A 20,786-nucleotide genomic window follows, 5' to 3' on the forward strand; every position below is an offset into this window, starting at 1 on the left:
TTTTAATGTGCCATTTAAATTATCTTGCCATTTCCTTTACTATTTTTTTTCAATGCTTTTCCTAGTGATTGCCCTGCGGATTACAATTAACGTCTTAACTTATAACAATCTAATTTGGATTAATACCAATTTAATTTCTATAGTACACAAAACTTTGCTCCTATATAGTTCTCCCTCCATTTGTGTTATTATTGTCTTAAAAATTATATTTTTTTATGTTATAACCCTTTAATGAAGTTTTACAGTTGTTTCATTATGCAATTAAGTGAGATAGGAGAGAAAAAATGATTACAAACAAAAAATACATTTATACTGTCTTTTGTATTTATTATAGGGTAAGCTTTATCAGTGCTCTGTATTTCTTCATGTGGATTCAGATTACTCTCTAGTGTCCTTTTATTTCAGCCTAAAGGACTACCTTTAGTATTTCTCATAGGGCAGGTCTACTGGCAATGAATTTTCTCAGTTTTTGTTTATCTGAGAATGTCTTAACCTCTCCTTTATTTTTGAAGTATAATTTTGCTGGATATATAGTTCTTGGTTGACAGTCTTTTTCTTTGATCGCTTTGAATATGTCATTCAACTGCCTTCTGGCTTCCATGGTTTCTGATCATGGAGCTATTGATCTTACTGAGGATCATTTGTATGTGATGAGTCATGTCTCTTGCTGTTTTCAAGCCTCTCTCCTTGTCATTGGCTTTCAACAGTTTGTTAACGATGTGTCTAGGTGTGGCTCACTTTGAGTTTATCGTACTTGGATTTTGTTGAGCTTCTTGAATGTATAGATTAATGTTTATTTTAATCAAATATGTGAAGTTTTCTTCCATATTTCTTCAAATATTCTTTCTGCTCCTTTTCTTTGTCTCCTCTCTTTCTGAGACTCCCATTATGGATATGTTTATATGCTTAATAAGTCTCACATATCTCTGAGACTCTATTTTCCTTCATTCTTTTCTTCTTTTTGTTCCTCAGACCAGATAGTCTCTATCTTCAATTAACCTATTTTCATGTTCAGTGATTCTGCCTTCTGGCTTCTGAAAACTGCTGTTGAGCCCTCTTAGTGAATTTTTCATTTCAGTTATTATTCTTTTCAATTCCAGAATTTCTATTTGGTTCCTTTTTATAATTTCCATCACTTTATTGATATTCTATATTTGGTGAGACATTGTTCTCATATTCTCCTTTAGTTTTTTGTGGGGTAGGGAGTATGGTTCCCTTTAGTATTTTGAACATATTTATATTAGCTCATTTAAAGTCTTTGTCTAGTAAGTCCAACATCTGGGCTTACTCAAAGACAGTTTCCATCTGCTTTTTCCTGTATAGTTTCCTATTTCGTTGTCTCTCTCTCTCTCTCTCTCTCTCTCTCTGTTTTGGTTGAAAACTGAATAATTTAAATAATATAATGTGGAAACTCTGGAAGTAAAATCTGCTCCTCACTCACTCCGTCCAGGGTTTGTTGTTCTTTCTATTTGTTTCTGTTGTTGTTTCTGCTGTTTGTTGTTTAGTGACTTTCATGAACTATCTTTGTTGTGTGTGGCAACTGAATTCTCTGCGTAGTTAGCTTAGTTTGCCAGCTAATGACTGGACAGAGATTTTCTTAAAAACAAACAAACGAAAAACTTGAACCAATAAGTCTTCCAGCCTTTCTGAGGGGATCTGTGTTCATGTGGGGGAAACTTTCAATTCTCTGACAGGAAGTTTAATTAGCTTTCACTTTCTGCTTTCACAGAACTTCAAGGTCAACCAGAGGTGGGAGATTAGGGCCTTCTCAGGTCTTTCCTGGGCATAAATACAACTCTAGATTTCCAGGAATATGTCAGAACTTTTCAAACCTCCCCAGGAATGTCTTATTCCTGCACTTCTTTTAAGTTTTCTGGTCAGTTTCTTGTTAGCTGTAACTGTTTCTCTGCCTAAGGCAGTTGTGATGTTAAACAATTACTGCTGGTTTTTTGTTTTTGTTTATTTTTCCAAAGATACCTGGGGAATAAAGGCTGTTCTTAGTGAGCAAGCTCCAAGTCAGGTTAAATAACGGAAAGCTCTATGAGTGGAGGTTTCCGTGGAACTGCCAAACATGTCAAATAATGACAGTTCTGTGGAGATGGGATTTGGGGGAGCTCCAAACCCATTCTTCTTCTGCCAGTGGCTGCTTGGCTGCTGGTTTTCACAGCTAGCATGATTATGAATCTGTTGGTGTTCACCACTACCCCAGAGCTAGGGAGAGGGAGATGAGAATAAGGTAAGTTAAAATGCTACACAGGGGCTTCCCTGGTGGCGCAGTGGTTGAGAATCTGCCTGCCAATGCAGGGGACATGGGTTCGAGCCCTGGTCTGGGAAGATCCCACATGCCGCGGAGCGACTAGACCCGTGAGCCACAATTGCTGAGCCTGCACGTCTGGAGCCTGTGCTCCGCAACAAGAGAGGCCGCGATAGTGAGAGGCCCGCACGCTGCGATGAAGAGTGGCCCCCACTTGCTGCAACTAGAGAAAGCCCTCGCACAGAAACGAGACCCAACAAGCTATAAATAAATAAATTAAAAAAAAATGCCACACAACATACTGTCCTTACAGAAATTGAACTGTTTTTCTTGAATAAAGACTCCTTGGATTTTTGTAAGCCTCTCTTTAATTTCCAGGGTTTTCAAAAAGTTGATTTTGACAATTTTTGCTAGTATTCTCATGCTTTTATGGAGGAGCAAATTTTTAGTGGGCTTTACTCTGCCAGTTTGGAAGGTCTGTCCTCTTCTTACCTTCTTTTAAATTTCTCTGTTACCTAGAGTAATAGGGAATGTTAGACAAACTTACACACTGATGTAGGACAGAATACTCCCACAGTATGTCATGAATACATTTTCTTTCTTCTACTTTCTTCCTCATGGATCTTCTTTCTTTGACTGTACCTTTGCTAGGAAGCATGTGATAGGAGTTTTTGTAGAAATAAAAACGTGTTACTTATTCTGATTTCAAGGAAATGAAGAAAACCTTTAAAACATTAAACATGAAAACAGCACTGTCACCACCATGACCAGTCATCTTGGAACGTAAGATTTCTTTTGTTGTGTAACTTCCTTTAAACAAGAACCTTAAGACATTCTTTTTGACTGTCTATTGTGGCAAATTCAGGGCTGCTGAAGCTTATTATGCCAATATTTAATGTTGTTAATTGAAGATTGAAAGATCCAGATGGCCCAACTCCCTTTCGGTTGTTTAGCAAGGAGGTATTTCAGCAGGTCTGAATTAGTTTAATGGAAGACAGATTGGTACCAGAGACTAAGCTCTGGTACCAAGGCCTCTTCTTTATCAGGAAGCTCCATTGTTACATAGTCACCTAGATATTTCCTAGCTCCTTTCCCTAAAAATATACAGAGTGTCATTAGGATGGAGTGTTTACACACTGACCTGAGCAGGGATAGTATCACTTTGATATTTTTGGGCTTATATGGCCCCCAATCCCCCAAATAACCCTATTTTATAAATACACTCCATGGCACTAGTAATGTATGTGTCTACACCCTGTTTGCATGATGCTAATTTTAAGAACTAAACATCAATGAAGGAGAGGAAATATTTGTAACAAAGTTTTGTATCTTCCAAAATCTTAGGAAACTCAAGTAGACGTATTTCCCAAGCATCTAACTTTCACCTCTTAAATACATTTAATTTCTTTTTCCTACCTTTGAACATGAAGACTCAATGAAAGACAAACCCTCTCATTACCCCTATTTATTTCAGGCCAGTGGGCTTGTCACTCTAGTAAAACTGTCACAGAGAAGAATTAAAGCTATACAAATATCCCATGAACAACAAGGCACATGAATAAATACTGAGATCGAACATAATAAAGTAGCTATGTAGGTCAGCTGTCCTTTAGATTGATGGCACACAGTAAACAGAATCATGGCAACTCAGAATTCTTAACGTTTGGTTTTTATGCTTGGCTCTCTCATTTTTGTAGGTCTCTCATTTAACATGCCTTAGTTAATGTTTTAACACATTGAGTCTACTTCTTTCTTACTGTGTAGACATATGCCCAGGACCTGTGGGAAGGTATGCCCTCAATCCAGAGCAGATGGGTGGAGGTGCCCACAGCAGCCCCAAAGAGAGGTGTGGTAGGGCTACTTGACACATCTAGAAGGAGAGAATTTTAACTCTGTCCTTTATTATCATAGCACATTTTTTCTTCAAATCTGACAACGATGCCACAGCCAAAAACAGTAACATCTCTCCTGCCCCAGGAGATAAGCAGTTAAACAGAGCATGTCTCACCTAGTGTTTTTAATAAAAGAAAAATCTTTGGCCTACAAGGAACTGATACTTATTGAGAACTTTCTATGTGTCATGCATTCTTCAACATTATATTATTGTATCCTCAAAACAGCCCTGTAAAATGGGCTATATTTCCCCTATTTTCTATTATGAAACTAACAGAGTTAAAATTTTATCTGTAGTTTCACAGCAAGGAAATGTTGGGCCAAGATACAAAGAAAACAAAAACAAAAACAAAACCCCCAAAACCCAGCTTTGCTCAGCTATGAAACCAAGCAGTTGTCACCACATGATGCTAAATTGTAGACACCAACCACTCACAGTAATGCCATCTGACACCCATCTGAGAGGCACAAGACATTTCTCAAAGTGACACCAACTCCTTGTGGTGATAAATCTCATCACTCTAATTGTACAGCTTGAGGAAATGAAGGATAGAAAATGTATTATTTGGTTTCCATGTCTTCATTTCTGATAACACAATGCTTGAAATGAGAGAAATACATGTGTGATGAAGTGTCCTCAGTCAAGACCTTAAAGGCAAGTCCATTAACAGGTCCAGGTCATGATAAAATTCAGGAAGGTCTGCAACTTAGAGCATCTTCCTCTCCCACCACAGTATAAGAACTGACAGGCTGGTTCTACTTGCTAACTACATTCTCTCCCATTACCCTTTATGTCTGAAAGACTTATTTGGTAACCTTCAAAGATATACTGAAGCCAGTAGGAAATTATTAATGTCCTAGACCTAGGTGTTTGAGATTCTCCTGCTGGGGTCCTAGCTTTAAGTCCCACTGATATTGACTTAGTTCCTTAATCTCTTCATTGAAAGACAACTTCAAATAATGTTGCACAGCTCGAAGCTTCAGAAAGGACCCAGGGATAGGCAGGCTTACTTGAGAAGAAGTAAGGCGGGGAATATCTCTCTGTGAACCAAAGTTCAGACTGACCTCTAGTCAATGAAGCAAGATGGAAAATAGTACCAGGCACAGCATGTAGATAAAAAAATCAGTTTTTGTTTACAAAGCATGAAAAAGAAATATCTGTCCTAAAGAGTTCTTGGAGTTCCTGACTCTTCGCCTCTCTGAATCCTACCCCCACTGGATAATATTCACACTATCAAGGTTAATTGACAATCAATCATTCCCTGAAAATGAGAAAATAGATTGTGTCTATGTTGAAACTTCTGTTCCTTACCCAATGATCTATTTTTAGTTAATGGTCACAGTTTTTATTAATGATTGTTAGCACATCAAGGTGAGTGTGTTAGTTCAGTCTTGAAAGTGTTAAATTTGAGGTGCCTGTGGGTAACCAGGAGGAAGTGTCCAGAAAGGGCTTGGATGCATATGTAGGGAACTCAGGACTCAGTGGGCTCCTGATACCCGTGCAGGAATCATCAGTAGTATAAATGTGGTTGTGTTTGTGCATGGAGCCACACAATATACAGGTTGACCTCTTCCACTGTAGCCTTATTCATCACTTCTACCATTTAGCCTAAGTTTTAGCTCTGCTATTCGTCATACAACACAGAAAACCTCACACTTCTAAAGCTTTACTCTTGCTGTGGTTTTGTCTGAATTGTTTTTACCTTCTTTCTCTGCCTGATGAGTTCTTACTTATCCTACAAAAATCAGCTTATACCAACTTCCTTTGCGAAGTAGTTCCCAAATACCATTCCCAGCCCAAACAGAACTGACCCTTCTTCTCTCTGTTCCCGTAATGTCTTGTACATCCTTCCTTAGGATGTCACAATCCATTGTCATTTTTTGTGAGCTCCCTGAAGGTGGGGACCCCTTTTGCTCCTGCCTATACCTCTTTCCGTACATATATACATATATATAAGGATGGTCAGGGCTGAGCTGACCAACTCCTTTCAGCAAAAAGGAAAAGACCCTTTTTGATTGCTTCATGCAAGATTCACCCACTACTTTCCAGCATTTTGTAGGGGCCCAACCAATGGTCATTCTTGAAAAAGTGAAGTCTTGGGAGTCTCTAGTGAAAACTAGAGTGAACTCTAGTGTTGAGAACAAAACCGTCAATACAGACACAGTCTAATGATTAGTATTATTTTCTTCAGATATTTTGTCTTCTAATTTAGAGACTTGTTTTGAGAATTAATTCTAAAAAATAGTCTTAAGTTTATTTTCATACAATTTTCTGTGTTTGAACCTTTAGCTAAGGTAGGTTTTTCAGACAATTGAAGATGGCAAAGTTCCTGGTCCCGGGGGTATTTTATTTTGTCTGGTTTTGTTTAACTTGTATCGATTTCTCTCCTATGCTGCTCTGCACCTTGTCAACCCCGAGGTTTATATCTATCTCACTGGCCCTCATTTCAGGGACAGCCACATTTCAGGAATTATGTGTTTTCTGTAATAGGGCAATTCTCTTTTATCCCTCCACAGTCAATATATTTAAGCTCATGAAGTTCTTTTTGAAGTCAGTATGAGTCTCACACTTGGAAGCAAGATACCACTGAGGAAAAGGAATCAAACTGTAGCTCTTTACAGGAAACTCACTTAAAAACCCACACCTTCATATGCACCTGGTTCTAGTAAAATACAAGCTGAAGGATTACTTTACAATTTGCTTGTTATTTTAAACTAATCTTGATCTTAAGGAGGTCTACTTTTTAAACAGTTAAAATAACCTAACTGGTTATTTTGCAGTTATGCACATGGCAGCTAAGATCCACTGAGCTGACATGATCTCATCTGCACTCACAGGCTGTGGAGTAATCAAATTATTGATGTGTTTCCAAACTGCAGTGACTCTTCCTAGATTGATTATGGCTCAAATTGAAAACCTTAGTGTTGAATTTATTGACCTTTGATATCTCTGGTCATATTTTGGGGGCTCTAGAAAGTTGGTTAATTCAATTTGGGATATTAATTTAAGCTTTCAAAAACCTATTTAAAAAAAGAGCTATTAGGAACTATTAATCCTGAGCCTCATTGGTGGGAACAGGATCCAGAATGAGGGAGGTGGTCATCCCACCTCTATGCTGCTCAGACCCCATGGCCAAGACTGTTCCGGACTGACTTTCATACGCAAGAGGGCTATTAACCATCTCGGACGCATCTAGGACTGGGAGGATGAGAATAAGGAAGCTATGCCACAAGGGGAGTAGCTGAAGGAATTGGAGATAAGTTGAAAAGAATGATCTCAGGTGGAGGATTATAGGGAACATGTTAATTATTGTCGAATATTTCAAGGGCTGTCAGTTAATGAGATCCATGCTCTGTGGCTGCAAACCACGGGACAGGGAGCATAAGATGGTGATTATTGGAAAGTAGATTGAGCTGCCACAAAATGGCATGGAATATTTTTGTAGGTAATGAGTTCCCTGTCACTAAAGGCATTCAGTTTGATATTGATGTCCATTTGTCATGTGTGTTGAAGAAGAGATTGAAGCAGAGCCATTTTCAGCCCTTACAGTGTCTCTGTGAGAATTAGAAAAAAGGTACTCCCTCTAAATGGATGCAGCTCTAAGCCAATGTGCGCAACCAGGCTAGATTTCAGCCCCGTTCATTCCTTTGACAGGGCACCCCTGTACAGGGCAGAACCTGCATAATATACATGGCTGTGTCCATGATCTTACCATGTTCTATTCCAACAGCAGTCAGTCAAAGGGAGTAAACCACACAGAATAAAAGGGCCCTCATAAATCAGGAGGAGTTGACCTATAGGACCTTTATGCAAGAACTGATCCTTTAAGCTAGATTGTGTCCCTCAGGAAGTAGAAATAATTTGGGCCTTTTCCTTTGTGATTAAACCCACAACACCACATTGCTGAAATGTCCAAAGGGGTACTGTCACATGCAGAATTTACTTTAGAAGTTGTTAAAAAGTTGATACTTTAAAAAAAATGTTTGCTATGGCTAGATAATATGATAAGTACTTTCATAAATTATTACCTTAATCTGCACAATAACTAAGTAGTAGTATTATACCCATTTTACAGATGACATGTAAGTTACTTGTCTGAGAGTACTTTGCTTGGAAGTGGCAAGAGAGGCAAGTTAAGTCAGTGTGTCTGACTCTAAAACCCATAGTCTTAATCATAAAACAAAATTACCTTTTTTTTTTTAAAAAAGAAAAGAAGCAAGGTTTTGAAAGCTCTAACTCAGTGTCATGATTCTGCATTCCAGAATCATGGAAGGTTGAATGGTACAAAGGCCAGAATGTGATATAAATACTTAGACTGACTAATAACCTTCCTGACTGTCTCTCTAACCATCCTGTCCCCCTGGGCCTTAATTTATGTACCTAGGCAAGATTAAACTGAAGAAAACGGAGGGGTGGTTTTCAGAAAATCTGTTTGCACTGTTGCAGCTTTAGGTCAGTTCAAATCTCATCTCCTCTCTGAAGCCTTAGCCTCACCTGAAGCCTTAGCCCCACCTGAAGTTGTTTCTCCCTCCCTATACTTCTTCCTCATTCATGATTGGCACAATTGGCTTGGCAACTAGTCAACACAGCCATGTGACAAATTTTTCATTTGAAATTTGAACTGGGTATTTAAATAGTGCATTGTTTAATGTCAGCGTGTTTATTTCTCACCTCCCCGACTAAGTGGCAAGCTCCCGAGGGCAGAGACCATAGCTTATACTTTCTAGAAACCACCTTAGCAGTGCCTGTGCCCAGGGCTGATGCTTTTGCATTGTCTACAGTTTGGAGTGATTTCAGTACATGTGCAGCCTGCACTAAGCCAGATTCTGAGCAGCTCTAAATCTAGAAGGAGTCTTTCAGGAGCCCCTGCTCAGTAAGTGTTTCCATCATCATCTTTGGGGATTCTGTAAGTAGGGACCTAAAGCTCTGGATTGTCAAATACAGTGTTTTTTCCTCATTCTTCCTTGACTGCAGCCTGAGGCTGAAGTGTTTGTTACCTGCAGCCTCTCCCTGAAACCCTCTGTAATGTTGACTGGCCTCCCTTCTTTTTAGTGAAAACCTACTCTTCTTGCTCTATTCCTACCCATTGACTTCTTCCCAGAGAGGCAACAGGGTAAACAGAATAATCTGGGCCTTTGGAGTCACACTTTAGCTGAAAATCCTATTTCCACTTGGGAAAGTCATTTAGCATCTCTGAGCCTCAGTTTTCTGATCTGTAAAATGTAGAGAATTGTACTCATAGGATTTATGTGAGGACAAAACAAACTAGTTAGGTAAGCATCCAGCTTCCCTTGGCTCACCGTGGGTGATGATTAATTCGTTTTCCCTTTTTTCTTTCTCCTCTTTATCCCCTCCCTCTTTATTACTGCCTTTCTTCTCCTTCCTTCCCCTACAGATTTACCTATATATTCTCTCCCTGAGTGATCTCTTCCATTTTATATTCCCTGAAGATAGCCCCAACTCTGTATCAGTACTTTCAGTCCTGAAAACTTGATATGGGCTCTGGTCCTGGATTTTCAACAATGAATAACATGTTCCAGGCTCACAGGATGTCTGTTATCTTCCCTCATCTCCCCAGTCCTCTAAACAACTCCCTTCTGCCAATAGTGCCACAGGCATACAGCAGCAAAATGGACGCCACTGCTGCCCGTCCACCAAGCCCTGTGGAATCGTCTGCAGTAGCTCCTGAGTGGCCAGCGTCGTCACCTCCCACTGCACAACTTAACTGGTCTGCCAGGACCTCTCCCCACCTTCAGCCTCTCTTAGCCAGTTCTTCTTGCTCATTCTCCCTGGATTAAGTTTCCTAAGGTCACAGCTCGAGTCCTGTCACTTCCCTGCTCAATACTCTTACATCGCTCCCCATTGCCTATAACGTAGGTCTCAGCTCCGTGGTCAAAGCCTCCACCTTTGGGCCCTGACCTCCTGTTCAGTCTTATTCCCCTACAGTATGCATCCCGTGTTCCAAGGCGATTAATCAGTGTTCCAAGAACACACCCTTGTACTCTGCTGCTTCATGACCTTTGTTCCTGCTCTTTCCTCCTCCATGGGTGCCTTCTTCCTCACCCTTCCAATCTCTCCTTGCTGAACTCTTGCCCATCCTGAGACCCACTTAAAGGTTTTTGACACTTGTTGATAAAGCTGGTTCCTTCCTCAGTTCTCGGTTACCCCTCCTCAGCCTCCCCCTACCCCAGCATTTCTTTCTCAGGTTCCCTCCCTGGCTTGTCCCCAGGGTCCTGTACAGCTCTTCTTCCCACCACACGCTAGGTCAGCATTTTCCACATTGTTTCATCACAGAAGAGACGTAAACAAAACCTGTGGTACACAGGCAGCGCAGAATGAATCGACAGCTTGATTAATCACTGCAAGAAATCATCAGCATTGAATCACACCCTTTTATAAGCTGACAAGTGACTTCATTAAGTTGAAACCTCATATCAGGTGCACTGTTATGTTTCTTCCTGTATTTTGCTTTCATTGCAGCACAATGTAAAATTTCACTTCTCACGGGTAGAATACAGCAAAGAGAAAATAAAACGTGGACTTTTTTGTTGTTCCTTTGTTTGTTTGAGAAAATAAAGGCTTCATCTTCCTTTGAAGTCCTCAGTCTTTTTCCTTCTTTGACTTAGCCATCATCTGAGAAATTCAAGACTCTGCTTTTTATTAACGCTTCCGTCTTCAGCCAGAGATCCATAGGGAATACGTTTATGTACCAGTAACGTTTAATATGCAACAAGGGCTGAATAACCTCACAAATATATGTTGAATTTATCAGACGCAGACCAGCAGTCATTACAGATGAGATATATTCATGATGGTAAATGATGTCTGTGCTTCCCTCTCATTCACACATCTGGTGGCCTCTCCATGTCAGTTTCTGGCATTCCCAGTATGGCACAAATTCCACACAGGCACATTATTGCATAATAACAATGACTGTGCACAGCATTTAGTGTTTTTATTACATATAGTGCAGCTTAGATTAAAAAGTCAACAGAGTTATTATTCTCACTGTAGTACACTCATTAACATCTTCAGGAACCCAGGGTTCCACAGAATGTAGTTTGGAAAACATTGCTCTGTATACTTGCATTCATTTACGTAATTTCAGTTATTACTGGTCAAGCCACAAATCTAACATCCTCCCTGAAAATCTTCCTTGATATTGCTAATTTGAACAGTGCTCAAGTTTGCATTTCCACAGCTCGTGGCAGTGCTCAATAGGCACCGGGGGAAGAAATGATGGAAGGGAGGGATGAAATGAGGAATCTTACTAATTCTTATGGCATTTCTGTAAATTTGACATTTGTAGTGAAGTAGTGAAAGTGACACAAGGGAAAGTTCACAAAATCATTTAACATAAAATTCCTTGTTAAAATCAAATATGGATTATTTTAAATTATTGTTAAGGGTAGAGTTAAAACAGATTTTCCAGTAAGATTTTGTAAGTAGGAAGTGTGTTTTTGTTAAGAAACATACTCTGAAACTACAAAAATAGTTACAAAACACTAACACTGAGTCTAGACGTGCTCTTTTGCTACACTTAAACTTTTGTAAATTCTCAATTTATTTCTGGATTTTTCTCCATCCTTAGGTTTAATTCTCCCTGGTATCAAACATCTGGTCTGCTTAGTTAGGGGGTGCAAGCTAGGAAGGTCAGTGGAATTTATTATGCCATGGCGTTGGCATCCTATCATCAGTTTTGGTCATTACCTGGTTATCTGCTTTATGTCTGCCTGCTTTGGGGCCTAAATACAACCTAGAGTTATCCTCTGGATCATAGAGGATCTATCATTTCTACCCATGGAGTTGATTATTTTACATGATAGTAGGTAAGTAGTTTTGAAGTAGCTGCTTATAATTACCTCACTATTGTTCTGTGATTAAGGTCACTTACCCCTTCTTAATGAGGGTAGGTAATCCTGCTATGAGTGTACTCTTACAGGGTTTGCTTTCAGGTAAACTGATGTTTTTCTCTTTTCTTACTGCCTGCCTTGATGTTCTGATAGTTTCAAAGAAAGCATGGAGAAATCATCATACTCCGACTGGCTAATAAATAACAGTGTTGCTGAGCTGGTGGCTTCTACAGGCCTTCCAGTAAACATCAGCGATGCCTACCAGGATCCCCGCTTTGATGCCGAGGTAAGAGGAGGCCTCTGGTTGCAGTCTTAAGGTTCAGTTGTTACCCTGGTTTGCTGGCTGAAGCAAAAAAGGGACATCATACAACTCGATAGCAACCCCTGAATTTACTGGCAATTCTTCTAAATCTTTCCCCTGTGATCTGATTTTTAGCATCGCCTACTGCTGACTGACAGGAAAGCTTCCTCTCTCTACCCTGATTTGTGGCAAAATGGCTATATAGTTTCATTGCATATGTTTGAATCCCTGCCAATTATATTGTTACATTTTACATGTCTCTGAACTTTATATAAACTGAATTATACTGTATGTATTCTTCTGTGACTTGCTTTTCCATTCAATATATGTTCCTAAGTCACATGAATTTGTGATTCATTTATTTTCACTGCTGCAAAGTATTCCATTGTATGAATAAGTGTCACTTTTTTTATCCACTGTAGTATTGATGGAAATTTGGATTCAGTATTTCACTGTTACACACATAACTGCTAAAGACATTCTTTAGTCCTCTAGTCTGATGCTCTTTTATGATTGGGAGCATTTTGTGTTAAACATATAAGTAAACCCATGCATTAAGTATAGTCATGCACATTTTATATTAAACATAGTTTATATTAAACTATGAAATGGTTAATAATAAAAATGTGTATATAACATAGTTATTTCCTGATAGATGCTAGCTAGTACAACTACCATATTTTAAAAGATTGCTCCAAAGAAAGAGTACGTTGGATTCTGTTACTGTTTAATGTTAATTATGAAGGTACATTGTGCTGATGTACAGAATATATTAATATAGATTCTGACAGAAGTCTAACTTTTAAGGTGGTATAGAGTATCATCCAGATAAATTTACATGAATTTATAAAATGTCTCTACGTGTGTGTGTGCACCCATGTGTGTGTGGTGTGTATTCAATAAATTACAAGATTAAATTACTACATTACAAAGCTAAGGTCTGAAGAGTAACAGGAGTGTTGCAGTGAGGACGGTGGTGTGTTCCAGGCAAGACTGAGAGAGCATGAGGAGTCTGGGAATGGAGATGAGTTAATGTAGCTGGAGGGCCAGGCTGATGAGGTGGGAGAGGAAAATAGGGGCCAGATTGCCCAAAGGTTTTGAAAGCCGTGTTAAGAAGTTTGAGTATTTATCTTGGGCCATGGGGAACCAGTAGTTGAGTTGCAAATGGGGGAGAAGCAGGAGTTATACTTTAGAAAGATCACACTGGCTTCAGAACAAAGGTTAGATCAGTAATAATAACTGAACATTTAATCAGAAATGAGAGCTGGTCTGCGACTCTGGAGACAGACAAGGATTCAGTCCTAGTCTCTCAGACTCCAAAGCTCTGCCTCTGAATCCTGCCCTGTGCTGTCTCCAATGTCTGGGGTGGGACACAGCAATGGTTGGGAGGCTGGAGTCCAAGTCAAATTTATAACTTCATTCAGATCTTTGCAGATCTCTGCGTGGAAAGCTTAAATTCCTGAAATTTACCACATCTCTGTGGCTGCCTGGAATTCTCTTTCCCCAGGCTACATCCTCTACATATTTTCTATCCATTCTTCAGCATCAAGTGGAGATGCCTGTATCTTGGACATCCTTTCATGAACTCCCTGTCCGAGTTGGGTGTCTCTCCAGTGTGCTCTCTTAGCTGCCCCAATGCTAACCAACCTCTAGCTCTCGTCCGTTCTGATGCAGTATTTCTGAGCTTTGACATACCCTCCTTGGGAAAGTACACAGTCCAGAACTTCTTTAGTTCTCCTCCTGTAAGGAAGAATACCATCAACTTTGGTTCTGTGACTAGCAGAGCAGAAATGATTTATAGGTGTCAATATTTATATGTGTTAACATTATGATTGGGTTAAGATTGATGTTATGAAGTTTTGCCTTTTGCTATGTTTCTTTCCTTCTTGACTTTAGAGAGAGGATACTGAAGAAAAGACTTCTAAACACACAGTTTTATGAAGAAAAGCTCTCAGTATTCTATTACTAACATCAGTAACAGCTGAACAAACTGAAAGGCTAGCTATGCAGAAAAAAATCATTAATTGCCAATTCACTGTTACAAAGTCAACATATTAGATTAGAGGTTAAGAGATGATGGTCGATTCCTACCCCAAATTATAGTGCTAAATTTGGTATGGATTGCTATTATTCTGCTCTGAGCTTGGGGCCATAAAGTCGAATTCTGGGGTAGCAAAGAGAGTCAACAAATTTACACCATTTTAAAAGTTGGCTCGTAAGACATATGCAAAAGTGTAACAAAACATGATAAACACCCACTACCGAGTTTAAGAAAAAGAATACAGTCATTACTTTTGAATCCTTGTACTGATCTTCCCTAATCCAATCTCCTTTATTTCCCACACACTAGCCTAATTTAACATTCCTTTGCTTTTATATATAGTTTCATCACATATGTTTGAATCCCTGCCAAATATATTATTACATTTTTTTACATATTATTACATATTTTACATTTTGCATGTCTCTGAACTTTATATAAATTGAATTATACTGTATATCTTCTTCTGTGGCTTGCTTGTTCATTCAACATAAATTCCTGAGTCATGTGCATTTTTAATTCATTCATTTATTTTTAGGGCTCCTAAGTATTCCATCGTATGAATGTGTCACTTTATCCACTGCAGAGTTGATGGACATTTGGATTCAGTGTTTCGCTGTTACATGCATAACTGCCAAGGACATTCTTGTCCATGTCTCCAAGTGCACATGTGCAAGAGTTTTTGTAGCGTCTGTACCTAGGAGAGTGACATGCTGGGTCATAGGCTACAGGTATCTTCACCTTTAACAGGGAATAAAAAGTTCTTGACCAATCATTACTTTTTTTCTTATGAAAAACAGTATATGTCTCAAGAATACTTCTTGCTGATACAATATAGTGAGCCTGAATAGCCCATATCCTTATGTCTACAGGCAGACTCCTACCACATCTCTTCCTGATGAGCGATATAGCCGTTTCACGTCTTCCTCCACACTTACAGTCCATTCCAGTAAGACAGCCTGCCCGCTGATCTATAAAAAGAATGTTGTGGGCTCTCAAGCAAAAATGCAACAGTTAATTCTATGGGACTGAGCATAAAAATTTCATGCCCTGATCCAGTAGTTAGAGGCAATGATGTCTGAAGACAGTAAACTGTGGTAGGTTAAGCAGTGACCATTTTGTGAAGTCACTTTCATCCCTATGATAAAATAAAGCAAGTACCTAGACCATCATTATTTCTTGACCTTCCACCTAAAATGCTTCCAATCTTCCACACAACTAATACCAGATTTTAAATGCAAATCTGAAGATGCAATATACCATGATTTTTACAGTTCTCTTTCTGTGGTACTGAAATATAAAATTACTTTATGTTCCCCTTCTCATGCTGAGGGGGAAAAAATTGGAAAAGAATTAATCAGTACAGATGGAGGTGAGAGAGAGAGAGAGAATTCTGCCTAAATATAGGTAGTTAATACATTTGTCTTACAAATGTGTATATGTTGTGTGTGTGTGTGTGTGTGTGTGTGTGTGTGTGTGTGTGTTATGTATCACACCAGGAAAAGCAAAATTATTTATCTGCTTAGGCTTCCTCCCTTTTCAAGAATATTTTGCCTCAGTGACAGGTGTCAACTGCTTATGTTAATTAATGAATGAAACAAACTCCAGACTGAGCCACAGAGCTCTCCCTCAAGAAACTAAGAGGCTTGAACCTTCTCCTTACAAGCCTGATATAAGATGGTGTAGATGATAAGATAAAGACAATCAATTCAGATAATATCTTTCATTAACATACTATGTATTTCCCTCAAGACAAAAGAATACAATGACAAAATGGAATTGCTTCACCCTTTCACTAAAGGTAATTCTAGAATTATCCTAGAGACAGAGGGTACCTTTTAGAATTGTGCTGTCTTCTTGCAAAGGTTTGCGTCCTCTCTTCTTGAGTCTGGTATATGGGTCCATAGTTTTTCCCAGTAATCATAACTAAGTAGTTGTTTATCAGTGGTAGAATATAAGGAAATCATTTTTTTAAAATCCAGGATTAATGGATTATCTCCAATAGGTATCTCCATTGGGAAAACTGTGTGCTTTTTTTGTTCTCTACATTCACTGAGTTCCCTGAATAATTTGAGGCTGGTTAACAAAAATGATAATTTGCAGAGAAGTTTCAGGGGGAATTCTTTAGAAAGCATTTCCTATTTTTTCATATAGATTTTCTCAACATAAGTCTATATCGTGAGCACTGGTATCTATCCTAAATTTCTCAATGGCTCAGTGACTAATTCTGGCAGTTTGAATTCTCTTCACTGAACATGAAGAAGGACCCCAATTCATTAGACAGTAGTGACCTGGGATAGAGCACCCCCAAAGTAGATTGGCCTTATTCTGGGGTTTCATACTGTAGATATATCAACTTTCAGTTAATATACATATTAGAGATTTCTTTCATTTACAGGTGAGGAAACAGAGGCTCAGAGAGCTGAAGTGACTTGCCTAAGGCCACACAGCGTCCTCAAGACAGGGCACAGAACAGACTGTGGGCTTTCTGATTCCTAATTCAGTTCTCTCTCCCCGAGTGGCCTCTCATGGGGACCAGCTGCTCAGGGGCTGCCTGGAAAACTGTCACCACTCTGTCATTCCTCTGTCTACACAGGTGTAGGAATTTATGTCCGGCAGATCTATCTTTTTGTCCCAACTGCCCCACTCACCAGCTGGGTGGTCTTGGGCATGCTACTTGCATACATAATGTAACGAGTAAAATTCTATATAAATATTTTGTAAATCGTGCAGTCCTATAAATATATAAATATATAAATGTCAGGTGAAGATTTTAGTCTGGTTGAGGACTAGTTTTTTGGTTCTTGAGGAATTGCTAGAAGCAGGTCCTTTTCTCTAAATGAGGAGGTCTTTACACAGAACTGCAGACCAGCAGACCTTGATCATGGACAAGCCAAAGTCAATGTCCTTTTCCTCCAGAGACACAGTGGGGAAAGAAGAGGAAAGTCTCCAGTAGTGGGATTGCTGGGTCGTATGGTAGTTCTATTTTTAGTTTTTTAAGGAACCTCCATACTGTTCTCCATAGTGGCTGTATCAATTTACATTCCCACCAACAGTGCAAGAGTGTTCCCTTTTCTCCACACCCTCTCCAGCATTTATTGTTTGTAGATTTTTTGATGATGGCCATTCTGACGGGTGTGAGATGATACCTCATTGTAGTTTTGATTTGCATTTCTCTAATGATTAATGATGTTGAGCATTCTTTCATGTGTCTGTAGGCCATCTGTATATCTTCTTTGGAGAAATGTCTATTTAGGTCTTCTGCCCATTTTTGGATTGGGTTGTTTGTTTTTTTGTTATTGAGCTGCATGAGCTGCTTGTAAATTTTGGAGATTAATCCTTTGTCAGTTGCTTCATTTGCAAATATTTTCTCCCATTCTGAGGGTTGTCTATTGGTCTTGTTTATGGTTTCCTTTGCTGTGCAAAAGCTTTTAAGTTTCATTAGGTCCCATTTGTTTATTTGTGTTTTTATTTCCATTTCTCTAGGAGGTGGGTCAAAAAGGATCTTGCTGTGATTTATGTCATAGAGTGTTCTGCCTATGTTTTCCTCCAAGAGTTTGATAGTGTCTGGCTTTACACTTAGGTCTTTAATCCATTTTGAGTTTATTTTTGTGTATGGTGTCAGGGAGTGTTCTAATTTCATACTTTTACATGTACCTGTCCAATTTTCCCAGCACCACTTACTGAAGAGGCTGTCTTTTCTCCACTGTATATGCTTGCCTCCTTTATCAAAGATAAGGTGACCATATGTGCGTGGGTTTATCTCTGGGATCCAGGACATGGAAGCAACCTAAGTGTCCATCATCAGATGAATGGATAAAGAAGATGTGGCACATATATACAATGGAATATTACTCAGCCATAAAAAGAAATGAAATGGAGGTATTTGTAATGAGGTGGATGGAGTTAGAGTCTGTCATACAGAGTGAAGTAAGTCAGAAAGAGAAAAACAAATACAGTATGCTAACACATATATATGGAATCTAAGGAAAAAAAAAGGTCATGAAGAACCTAGTGGCAAGATGGGAATAAAGACACAGACCTACTAAAGAATGGACTTGAGGATAGGGGGAGGGGGAGGGCCGAGATGTGACAGGGTGAGAGAGTGTCATGGACATATATACACTACCAAATGTAAAATAGATAGCTAGTGGGAAGCAGCCACATAGCACAGGGAGATCAGCTTGGTTCTTTGTGACTGCCTGGGGGGGTGGGATGGGGAGGGTGGGAGGGAGGGAGATGCGGGAGGGAGGAGATATGGGAACGTGTGTATATGTGTAGCTGATTCACTTTGTTATAAAGCAGAAACTAACACACCATTGTGAAGCAATTATACTCCAATAAAGATGTTTAAAAAAAAAAAAAAAAAAAAAGAAGAGGAAAGTCTCTAGCCAAAGAGAGGAATAAAGGGTCACTGTTGACAGCAAAGAAGGGATGGTGGCAATAATCTGATAACTTGTAGATCTTCAAGAAAGCCAGGTCTTTTACTGTCTGGTCAGAGGAGAAACAATAGCAGGTGTTACCTACAAAGGTGAATAAGGCTGGATGCATGTCCTATGGCCTTGGGCTGCTCTGGGGAGATGTTCACCATATCCTCCCCTATGGAGACCAGCAATATGCGGCCCTGGCTCTTCACAAGAGTGGCTGGCCAGCCATCCAGGGGCCAGCTTACCCAAGCACGTTTAGGTATGATCGGATTTTAGGGGCTGGCTGTACTGCCCAGGCCCAAGCAGCCCACCAGTCCTTAAATCATAAGGCTAAAAGCCAGTGCCTAATAAGAGAGAATTTATTCCATCAACATTTGCTTTGGCTATACAAAGTGGAAACTGTATTTCTCATTTCTGTGTCTTTCCTACCTTGTGGTAACTTCTGGTAAGTCCTCAGAAACTCTGCCCAAAGATATGTAGCAAGAGAACAATCCTTATTTTGAAATCTCAGTTGTGAAACTCTTGGTCTTCCTTTTGATAGAAGCTACAAAAGGGTGTCTTTAATGTGATGTAAACCTCATCCCAGGCACTTGCTGTGAGGCCTATGGGGCAAGTAATCATAGTTGTTTACCTGCTGTGTGTTCTCTTTGTGATTGTTTTAAATATTTAATGGTGTTCCCTCCTTGTGGTGAACAGAATGACTTAGCAGTGAGGCACGGTGATTACTTGCCTTCTGTCTGCCTGTTTGACTCCTAGAGAGGTACCTGCTGGGCTTGATATCATGCATAGTTTTAAAGCCAAACTCCTTGGTTTATGGGTGGAAAATTATGACAGAATGGTTATATAAGATAGTCACAAAGCCAGAACCAAATTTCTGAGGTTTAAATTCTGCAGCCTTATGAAGATCACTGTATGCTAATTCTCTTACAAGATCCTGCAGTCCTCAAAAAGGATGCAAGACAGAAAAGGCTGACTAAATATAACAGATTATATTTATTCATAGTGGCTCAAGAAACACTCACGTTCATGGTTTATCATGCTAGTGGGTTTTGTAGTCTAATCAGTCATTTGCTCCGTGGTAGGGGTATTCATGCTTGGCTCCTAAAGACACTGACAGGAATATCATGTATATTAATTTTCTGTTGCTGTGTAACAAATCACTACAAATTCAGCAGCTTAAGGCAAACACCTATTTAGTATCTTCTGTAGGTCAGAAATCTTGCATGGCATCACTGGTTTCTCTGCTTAGGGTCTCACAAGGCCGAAAGCAAGGAGGTGGCCAGGTGGCGTTCTCATTTGGTCTTGGCATTCTTTTCAAAGCCCATTCAAGTTGTTGGCAGAACTGAGTTCCTTGCAGTTATAGATTGAGCTTCCCATTTTCTTACTGACTGCTGGCCAAAAGTCTCTCTTAGCTCCTAGAGACTGCCCTCAGGTACTACTAGCCATATGGCTCTCTCACAACTTGGCAGCTTACTTCTTCAAAGCCAAAGGGAGAAACTCCAGTTGGCTCTCACAGAGGCTTACATAATGTCAGGAGTGACACACGAGAGGCTGTCCCATCACAGCCTTATAATATAACCTAATCAAAGAAGTGACAGTCCTATCATATTCACAAGTCCTGCCCACACCCGAGGGGAGGGGATTATACCAGATTTGTACAAAGTAGATGGTGGGCAGGTGTGAATCTTAGAGGCCATATCTTTAGAATTCTGCCTACAACACTATAATAAAGACTAAAATTGAGTCCATACAGAATATCCCATGAGATGATCTGTATGTCCTGATACGGAAAAAGTGTCCACAAGAGCAAAAGCAAGTCATAGAGAAGTATGTTTAGAATAATGTTTAAAAGTATGTATAGAATAATATATGTGGGTATATATACATATATATGTACATATTTTTCTAATAGACAACAAACTTAACATGTCCAAAACAAAACTTACAATCTCTTTTCTGCCAAGCTTGCTCCTCTGTTTCCCTGTCTCTGTTAAGGCAACTCATTTCTTCCTAATG

General features: G+C 39.4%; 1 protein-coding gene across 2 annotated transcripts in view; it reads left to right on the top strand.

Moving 5' to 3' along the window:
• PDE11A (phosphodiesterase 11A) overlaps positions 1-20,786 on the top strand; it is a 464,603-nt gene that overhangs the window by 248,759 nt on the left and 195,058 nt on the right. For both annotated transcript variants that reach the window (XM_068543893.1, XM_068543892.1), the window contains exon 6: positions 12,155-12,287. In XM_068543893.1, the coding sequence (XP_068399994.1) occupies positions 12,155-12,287 (133 nt within the window). The remainder of the gene's footprint in view (positions 1-12,154; positions 12,288-20,786) is intronic.

This window comes from Eschrichtius robustus, chromosome 5 (genome assembly GCF_028021215.1).
Source record: "Eschrichtius robustus isolate mEscRob2 chromosome 5, mEscRob2.pri, whole genome shotgun sequence".
Lineage (NCBI taxonomy): Eukaryota > Metazoa > Chordata > Mammalia > Artiodactyla > Eschrichtiidae > Eschrichtius > Eschrichtius robustus.